Consider the following 9,055-nt stretch of genomic DNA (forward strand, 5'->3'; position numbering starts at 1 on the left):
AAAGCCACCGCTCCCTTCCAGTGGGGTTCAGGGACCCTTGGAGGGCCCTAACATATTAACTCCACTGCCCCGCACCTACCTCTTGGGGCCTCCATTTCCTCATCTGGAAAAGACCTTCGTGAATGGCCCTCAAATGCAGGCTTTACTGTTTTCCCCTAGCAGATGGCGAACTCACCCCTTAAGAAAAGACTTGCTAAACGTGGGGAGGAGTAAGGGGTAGAACATATCCAAAACTCAGCCTGTTAACCCCGTCAAAAAAAAAAAAAAAAAAAAAAAAAAGCTGAAACTCCAGAAATTTGGCTAAAAAAACCTCAGAGGCTTCCAGGAAGAGGTAAGGTTTTTTTTTTTTTTTCCTCCAACATAGAGGCGGCCACGTCAGTGGGACCAGCACTTTCCCCAGCTCTGGGGCAAAGAGGCAATTTATGGCTCAAAGAACAACCTTAAAATAACCCTCCCTCAGTCCTAAAATGCAGTGTTTAAATTTACAGAAAAACCCACAGGTTCCTGGCAGGCGGGCACAGCAGCTGGCAGCCCCGGTGTTGGCAGAGGCAGGACCCACTACACACGATTAGCGGGGCTGCCCTCCATCAAACCAGCCGCTCCCCCTCCTCCCACATGCCCCATGCCCCCAGTTCCAAGCAGCCAGACCAGTGCTGTGATTTTTTTTTTAAAAGATACAAAACTTTTAATTAAAAAAAAAAACCCAGCAAAATCTTATAAAAACGAATCAGGTAGCCCAAAAATGCCCACTGTCTATGTACAGTAATACAATTATTCATCACAGTCACTATGTACAATATTATAAAAAAGAATGCCGCAGACAGTACAAATTAAGGCCGCTATTTCTCACAAGGCATCAAGCCTCGATCCTCTAGTGTAGACCCGGGGGGAGGAAGATGCCACTTAATTATTGCACCATTTTGAAAAACAAAACTCGTCAAGGAGGATCGTGGTCTTTTCCCACCGGGTCTTCAGTCACAGATGGGGGCTGGGGCAGTGGCGTCGTCGTCGTCATCGAGGGAGGCCCTCTGTAGCCACGCTGTGCCCGGCCCGGTTCTCCGGGTCCAATAAATACCAGTCACAGTTTGGGAAGGGGCCGCGTCCGGCGCGTGGGACCCGCCACGGCCGCGCGCAGGCGGGCGGGGACGTCCCGGCTACATGTGCCGCTTCATGTGCAGCGCCAGGTGGTCGGAGCGCGAGAAGGCACGATCGCACAGATGGCACTGGAATGGCCGGTGGCCCGTGTGCTTGCGGTAGTGGCGCGTGAGCTCGTCTGAGCGCGCAAACTTCCAGCCGCAGCCGTCCCAGTTGCAGTGGTAGGGCTTCTCACCTGCAGGGGTTGGGTGGAGGGCGAGAGTGAGCCTCAGTTTCCTTCCTAGGACAGGGCACATACGGGTACTGGCTACCCCTGCGCCCGAAACCTATCCCTAACCAGTGCCTTGAAGCGTTCCCGGCTAAAGTGTTGTACCCCTGAGGGATCCTCGCCCTACATCCCCAACTCCCCACCATCCGCATCCTCACCCCCAGGGGGCCGGAGGAACTCACGATCCACCGCCCCCTGTTTCGAGCCACGCCCCCCACAGGTCCTAAGCGTGCACCTTCTCTCCAGCATCCTAAGACACGGGATCTCTCCACGTTTCCCAAGCTCGCCTTCCCTCCCCAAGGTCCTGAGCCTTGTCCCCCGAGGAGTCCCAAGCCTGCGCCCCTCCCCAGCTTCCTGAGACGCGGCATCTCTCCCGGGTCCCTAAGCGCACGCCTACTTCCCAACTTCCTGAGCCTCAACCTGGGGGATTCTGAGCCACGTCCCCAGCGGCCCCTAAGCCTGCTCACCCTCCCCAACTTTCTGAAACGGTCTCCCTCGCCACGCCCCCAGGCTTTCTAAGTGCCCTTCCCAATCTCCTGAGGCCCCTCTCGTCCTCAGCGTGTGCACTCCCCCCCAACTTCTCGGATCACACCTCCTTAGGGAGGGGTCCTGCATGCCCCCAACCAACCCGCAGCCACGCCTCCCGAAGAGTCCTACGCGTGCGCCCCCTGCCCGTTCCTCCCGATCCACGCCCTAAGGGAGGTCCTAAATTCACTTTCTGGCGCGCGCTGGGAATCCGACCCCTCCTGCCGCGCCCCCCAGCCAGCGCTCCGGCCCGTGCGCGCCGCCCACCTGTATGCGTGCGCAGATGCGCCTTCAGGTGCGAACTCTTGGTATAGGTCTTGCCGCAGCCGGCGTAGCTGCAGGTGTGGGTGGCGGTGCGTTTGCGGGGCCACGAGCGGCGGCCGCGCTTGGGCTTGGCCTCCAGCAGCTCCAGAGGGGACGCGGGCGGCGTAAGGAGACCGCGGGCGGCGGGAGGCGCCAGGCCCAGGGCTGCGGCGGCGGCAGCCGGGTCGTCGAAGAGACCGAAGGCGGGGGGCGCAGGGGGCGCGTAATGCAGGCCGGGCCCGGGCGCGCCGAAGCTGGGGCCACCGAAGGGCGGCGGGAAGGAGGCGCGCGGGCCGGGCGCGGGCAGGCGCGCTGGGCCGTCGGGGCTGAGCGGCGGGGTGTCGGGCGGAGGCGGGGGGCGGCCCCCGGGACCTCGCATGCACGAAGCCGCCGGGCCTGGGGCGCCCTCGCGCTTGAGACCGCGCGGTCCACGGGTCAGCCCGGGGGCGCAGCCGTAGCCGCCGCCGTCCGCTTCGGGGGGCTCGGCCTTGACCAGGCGGCCGGGCGGCGCCAGCAGAAAGCGGCCGTGCAGCGCGGGCCCCGGCGGCGTGTCCAGCTCGGGTCGCAGCAACTCGGACACCAGACCCCCCGCGGGGGCGCCGTAGGGCGGCGGCGCGCCAGGTTCGGGGTAATAGAACGCAGGCGGCGGGGGCGGCGGCGGCGGCTCCGGGGCAGCGTCGGAGCCCAGGCCGTCCAGCCCCATGGACAGGATGAAGTCCAGCACGCTGTTGAGGTCCTCGTCGGTGCCGCCAGTCTCGGGCTCTGCGCGCGGCCAGCGCTGCGGGCGACAGGGCGATGCGCGCGGGTGTGAGCGGGCGGCGGGGCCCGGGGGTTGCTGCCTGCCGGCCCCGCTGCCCGCCTCCTGCCACCCGGAGTCCGCGATCCCCGTTGCCCGCCTCCTCCTCTCCTGAGCCTGCGGTTCCCGCCTCCGCGCGCTGTCACCCCGCAGCCCACGTTCTACTACCCAGAGCCCCGCCGCCCACGGTCCCCGCCGCCCCTGCCGCCCTCACCTCCTGCAGGCCGCGCTCGCGGCACGGGCTGGCGAAAGTGGAGAAGGACGGCAGGATGGGTTCGCTCAGCGCCATGGCCGGGACCCGGGGAGGAAGGACGCGGACTGGGGACGCCGGTGAGTGGCTGCCCGGGGCCGGGCTGGTCGGGGCGCGGGCGGGCGGGGACGGCTCTGCGGGCCGCGGCCGGGACCGCCCAAGCCTTATAGGCTCGGCGCGCGGGGGCCGGGCCAAAGCAGCGGCGGCGGAAACGCGTCCCGGATGGGGACGAGCTCCGGGCGCAGCCTAAATTTAGCCGCGGTATATAAGCCGGCTGGCGGCGGCGGCCGTGGCCACTGCGGCGGCCCGGGCCCTGCGCGGCCGGCCCGGCCCCTCGCGCGCCTCCAGGCCGCGCCCCCCGCCCGTCCCCGCCCCCGCCGGTCTCCCCGGCGACGTTGTCAACACGCGCTCCACAACAGCGGCGTGACGCCCAGGGATCCCCCGGGCGCCCCGGGCTCCCGCCTGCGCAAGCATCCCGGGGACCCGGAGCGGGGGCGGTGTCGGGGCCTCTCGGAGTCTCTCAGGGGAGCACCGGGTTTGGCGGCCTGCCCGGATCCCTTGACGGGAGGGGAGATTGGTTCCAGCCTCAGAGGTGTCCACAGAGCCCTAGATGGATGGGAAGCCTGGGGTCCCCAGGATTCATGAATGGGGGAGGCTGGGCCCCCCATTTGTGTGGGACCACCCAGAGGCACCCACTGTGTGCACATCACCCTATTAAAAAAAGACTTGGCCGGGTGCGGTGGCTCAAGCCTGTAATCCCAGCACTTTGGGAGACCGAGGCGGGTGGATCACGAGGTCAAAAGATCGAGACCATCCTGGTCAACATGGTGAAACCCCGTCTCTACTAAAAATACAAAAAATTAGCTGGGCATGGTGGCGCGTGCCTGTAATCCCAGCTACTCAGGAGGCTGAGGCAGGAGAATTGCCTGAACCCAGGAGGCGGAGGTTGCGGTGAGCCGAGATCGCGCCATTGCACTCCAGCCTGGGTAACAAGAGTGAAACTCTGTCTCAAATAAATAAATAAATAAATAAAGACTTGTGCAGACCAGGTGCAGTGGCTATCACCTGTAATCCCAGTGCTTTGGGAGTCTGAGACAGGAGGATCACTCAAGACTAGGAGTTCAAGACCAGCCTGGGCAACACAGTGGCCCCCATATCTTAAAACATAAAAAAGAAATTAGCTGGGTGCAGTTGGAGGCTGAGGCAGGAGGACCGCTTGAGCCCAGGAGGTCGAGGCTGCAGTGAGATATGATTACACCACTGCACTCCAGCCTGGGTGACAGGAGACTCTGTCTCAAAAAAACAAAACAAAACTCTTGTGTGGTAACATCAAGACATGTTAAATCTTTGACATTTAAGACACCCACCTCCACACCCCCAACCTCAAGTAAGCCTGTCAAGTGCAGGGAAACTGAGGCAGAGGGGGCTGGGAGAAGTTAGAGGTCGGGTAGGCACAGGCAGGCTGGGTTCCTTTACTGACTTGCATAAGTGAATGAAGTAACTCAGAGGACAATGGTGACAGTCATTCCCCCAACACAGCTCTAACATCGGGGCCGTCAGAGGGTGGTGCTGCCCAGTGGGCCCCTGCAGCACTCTCCCTCTGTCCCCAACACCGTATCCCTGCTGGCTAGGGATTGTCACTCCTGTTATAACTGTGTGCCAGCCCTGTGTGGGCACTGGGGACACGGTAACCAAGAGATAGACAAGACCCCTGTCCTAGGGCACCTCCACTTTAGTGGAGGAGGAAAGGATAGAGGTTTATTCATTTGAGGTTTTTTTGAGACGGTCTCCTTCTGTTGCCCAGGCTGAAGGGTAATGGTGCAATCACAGCTCACTGCAGCCTCGAACTCCTGGGCTCAAGCGATCCTCCCGCCTCAGCCTCCCGAGTAGCTGGGACTATAGGTGCATGCCACCATGCCTGGCTTTTTTTTTTTTTTTTTTTTTTTTGTATTTTTTGTAGATATGGGGTCTTACTACGTTGCCCAGGCTACTCTTGAAATCCTGGGCTCAGGCGATCCTGCCCGCCTTCACCTCCCAAAGTGCTGGGATTACAGGCGTGAGCCATTGTGCCTGGCGTTACTCACAGGGGTTAAAAGAAAAACGCAGCAGTAGAAGGAACTAGAAAGTGAATGTGTGATGAGGGAGGGGAAGGGAGGAAATGGGGAGACTTTGAACCTCACTCGGGAGATGAAATGTGAGCTAATGTGAGAATGTCATTGGGGGCCATGTGGGTATCAGAGGAAGGGCATCCCAAGGTGGAGCCTGGAGCCAGGTGGTGAGGGATGCAGGCAGTTCTTGCCCTGGAAGTTCAGACTCTCAGCCCCTGCAGAAATGCACTCTGCAGGGTCCCCTCTGCAGCGCCCGCCAAATCCAGCCACCAGAGACTTCAAGTGGCGTACAAACTTGCTTTCTGCCGTTGCCACCAGAATGGTTACAAGTCAGGCTCAGCCACTGAGCACACGCTGTGTGACCTTGAGCAAGTGGCTTTGCCTCTCTGGGCTTGCCTCCTCAATCTGTGAAATGCAGATAAGAATCGTACCTGACCCCAAATGGCTATTGTGAGGTCACACAAGCTCTTTTCTTTGTTGTGGAAGTAGGTGACATCCTGTGTCACTCAGCTCTCTACCAGTGCTTGAGAGACGGGCCTGCTGTGTGCTTTGCGAATTGAATGGCCGTTCTCTGGGCCTCAGTTTCCCTGTATGATAATAATGGAAAGAGTAAGGGAATCAGAAATTTCTGCCCTAGGACATAGGATGCCTGGGCAACTGCCAGGGAGGGTTTTTGTTCATTCCTTTGTTTTGGCCAAGACCTCCGGCCAGGCGCTGTGGCTCACACCTATAATCCCAGCACTTTGGGAGGCCAAGTCAGGCAGATCGCTTGAGGTCAGAAGTTCGAGACCAGCCTGGTCAACACGGTGAAACCCTATCTCTATTAAAATTCAATAATTAGTCAGGCATGGTGGTGCATGCCTGTAATCCCAGCTACTTGAGAGGCTAGAATCGCCCGAACGAGGGAGGTGGAGGTTGTAGCGAGCTGAGATTGTGCCACTGCACCCCAACCTGGGCAACAGAGTAAGACTCCGTTTTAAAAAGAAAAAAAAAAGACCTCCCTCTGGTTTTTCACAGCATCCCTCTGGTTTCTCAGAGAGCAACTTGGTCCCCTGGGCCTCTGAGCCTCGCCCACTGGGATCTGCAGCGTGTCTGACACCTGCCTTCTGCCTCTCTGGCTGTCTCTGTTTGGGTCCTGAAACGCACCAAACACATTCCCCGCGGCAGGCCTCTGTACCCACGGCACCTCCCTCCCCACACCAGCTTTCCTTTCTCTCCATTTCAACTTGTGAAGCTCCTGGTTTATCTCCCTTAACTAATGGACTTTATTTTTGAGACGGAGTCTCACTCTGTTGCCCAGGCTAGAGTGCAGTGGTGAGCTGTCTGCCCACCGTAGCCTCTGCCTCTTGGTTCCAGCGATTCTCCGGCGTCAGCCTCCTAGGTAGCCACTATGATGCCCAGCTAATTTTTGTAGGTTTTTTTTTTTTAGGTGACGACGGGGTTTCACCAGGTTGGTCAGGCTGGTCTCAAACTCCTGACCTCAGGTAATCCATCTGTCTCAGCCTCCCAGAGTGCTGGGATTATAGGCGTGAGTCACTGCGCCCAGCCTGGACTTTATTTTTTAGAGCAGTTTTAGGTTTACAGAAAAATTGAGTAGAAAGTATGAGGAGGGCCAGGCACGGTGGCCCACGCCTGCAATCCCAGCACTTTGGGAGGCCGAGGCGGGTGGATCACGAGGTCAGGAGTTCGAGACCAGCCTGACCAACGTGGTGAAACCACATCTCTACTAAAAATACAAAAATGAGCTGGGCGTGGTCACCTGCACCTGTAGTCTCAGCTTCTCAGGAGGCTGAAGCAGAAGAATCGCTTGAACCAGGGAGGTGGAGGCCATAGTGAGCCGAGATCACGCTGCTGTACTCCAGCCTGAGCGACAGGGCGAAACTCCATCTCAAAAAAAAAAAAAAAAAAAAATAGCCTGGTGACTTCTTTCAAAAAAAGAAAAAGCAAACAAAGTTTGTCATTTGTCATTAGTATGGTGCATTTGTGACAGTTACCGAGTAGAGAGGAATACGTTGTTATTAACTAATAATGATGATAATCCATAGTTCATTTATTTGTTTTGAGACAGGGTCTCGCTCTGTTGCCCAGGCGGGAGTACAGTGACATGATCTTGGCTCACTGTAGCCTCAAACTCCCAGGCTTCAGCCATCTTCCCAGCTCAGCCTCCTAAGTATCTGAGACTGCAGATACGCACCACCATGCCTGGCTAATTTTTGTTTGTAGAGACAGGGTCCTGTCATGAGTAAGTCAATCCATGAGTAATGGCTTAAATGGTGTCTCCACAAAGAAATGTCTTAAGTGTCAATCTCTGGCACCTGTGACTACGACCTTATTTTTAGAAAGAGTTTCTTTGGCCAGGTGTGGTGGCTCATGCCAGTAATCCTAGCACTTTGGGAGGCTGAAGCAGGTGGATCACCTGAGGTTAGGAGTTTAAGAACAGCCTGGCCAACATGGTGAAACCCCGTCTCTACTAAAAATGTAAAATTAGCCAGGGGTGGTGGTGCACGCCTGTAGTCCCAGCTACTCGGGAGGCTGAGACAGGAGGATCGCTTGAACCCAGAGGCAGAGGTTGCAGTGAGCCAAGTTGGAGCCGCTGCACTCCAGCCTGGGTGACAGAGCAAGACTCAAAAAGAATTTCTTTGCAGACGTCATGAAGTGTCTTGAGGTGAGATTGTCCTGGATTAAGGTGGATCCTGACCCAGTGACAAGTGTCCTTAGGAGAGAAAGGACACAAGAGATACAAACACTGAGAAGCAGGCCATGTGAAGACGGCCAGAGAATGGAATGGGGCAGCCACGGGCCCGGGACGTCTCCAGAGCCACCAGAAGCAAAACTGGGAAGATTTTTTTTTTCTAGATGGAGTCTTGTTCTGTCACCCAGGCTGGAGTTCAATGGCATGATCTTGGCTCACTGCAGCCTCCACCCCTTGGGTTCAAACAGTTATCGTGCCTCAGTCTCCCAAGTAGCTGATATTACAGTGTGCACCACCACACCTGGGCCAATTTTTGTATTTTTAGTAGAGACGGGGTTTTACCCTGTTGGCCAGGCTGGATTTGAACTCTTGACCTCGAGGAATCTGCCTGCCTCAGCCTCCCAAAGTGCTGGGATTACAGGCGTGAGCCACCTCGCCCAGCCAAGGGAACAGATTCTTTCTGAGATGGTGGGGTGCAGTGGCTCACATCTGCAATCCCAACATTTTGGGAGGCTGAGGCAGGAGGATTGCTGGAGCCCAGGAGTTCGAGACCAACCTGGGCAACATTGTGAGACCCCATCTCTACAAAAAATACAAATATAGTAGCTGGGCATGGTGGTGCATGCCTGTGGTCCCAGTTACTTGGGAGGTTGAGATGGGAGGATTGCTTGAGCCTGGGAGGCAGAGGCTGCAGTGAGCCAAGATCACGCCACTGTCCTCCAGCCTGGGCAACAGAGCGAGACCCTGTCTCCCTTGGAGCTTCCAGAGGGAACCAACGCTCCTGACACCCTGATTGTGGACTGTTGGCCCCCAGAACTGTAGGGAATACATTCCTATTGTTGGAAGCCACACAGTCTGTGTCTTTTGCTGTGGCCACCACAGGAAACTCATACATCACGGTAACCAGCTGTTCTCCTGCCTGGCTTCCTCTCCAGACGGCGAACCCCTCAAGACAGGGGCTTCCCTTGACTCATCTCTGTGTCCCCCTGGGCCCAGCTGTGGATCTGCTTTGTTGAAA

At 57.6% G+C, this 9,055-nt stretch overlaps 1 protein-coding gene across 1 annotated transcript; it reads right to left on the reverse strand.

Moving 5' to 3' along the window:
- Positions 1–656: 656 nt before the first annotated feature.
- Positions 657–3,374, reverse strand: KLF2 (KLF transcription factor 2). Its single transcript, XM_039465661.2, has 3 exons — positions 3,202–3,374; positions 2,156–2,969; positions 657–1,330 (listed from the first exon to the last, which is right to left on the reverse strand). The coding sequence occupies exons 1-3, from the start codon at positions 3,274–3,276 to the stop codon at positions 1,155–1,157; spliced, it is 1,065 nt and encodes a 354-aa protein (XP_039321595.1). The 5' UTR covers positions 3,277–3,374; the 3' UTR covers positions 657–1,154.
- Between the last annotated feature and the right edge of the window lie 5,681 nt (positions 3,375–9,055).

Source organism: Saimiri boliviensis, chromosome 14 (assembly GCF_048565385.1).
Source record: "Saimiri boliviensis isolate mSaiBol1 chromosome 14, mSaiBol1.pri, whole genome shotgun sequence".
Classification (NCBI taxonomy): domain Eukaryota; kingdom Metazoa; phylum Chordata; class Mammalia; order Primates; family Cebidae; genus Saimiri; species Saimiri boliviensis.

Bases quoted from the DNA above. Each gene is read 5' to 3' on its own strand.
- KLF2 (XM_039465661.2), bottom strand. From the start codon at position 3,276: ATGGCGCTGAGCGAACCCATCCTGCCGTCCTTCTCCACTTTCGCCAGC. The intron at 2,970-3,201 runs GTGAGGGCGGCA...TGTCGCCCGCAG, and splicing joins GCGAGCGCGGCCTGCAGGAG to CGCTGGCCGCGCGCAGAGCC. The intron at 1,331-2,155 runs GTGGGCGGCGCG...CAACCCCTGCAG, and splicing joins GCATCTGCGCACGCATACAG to GTGAGAAGCCCTACCACTGC.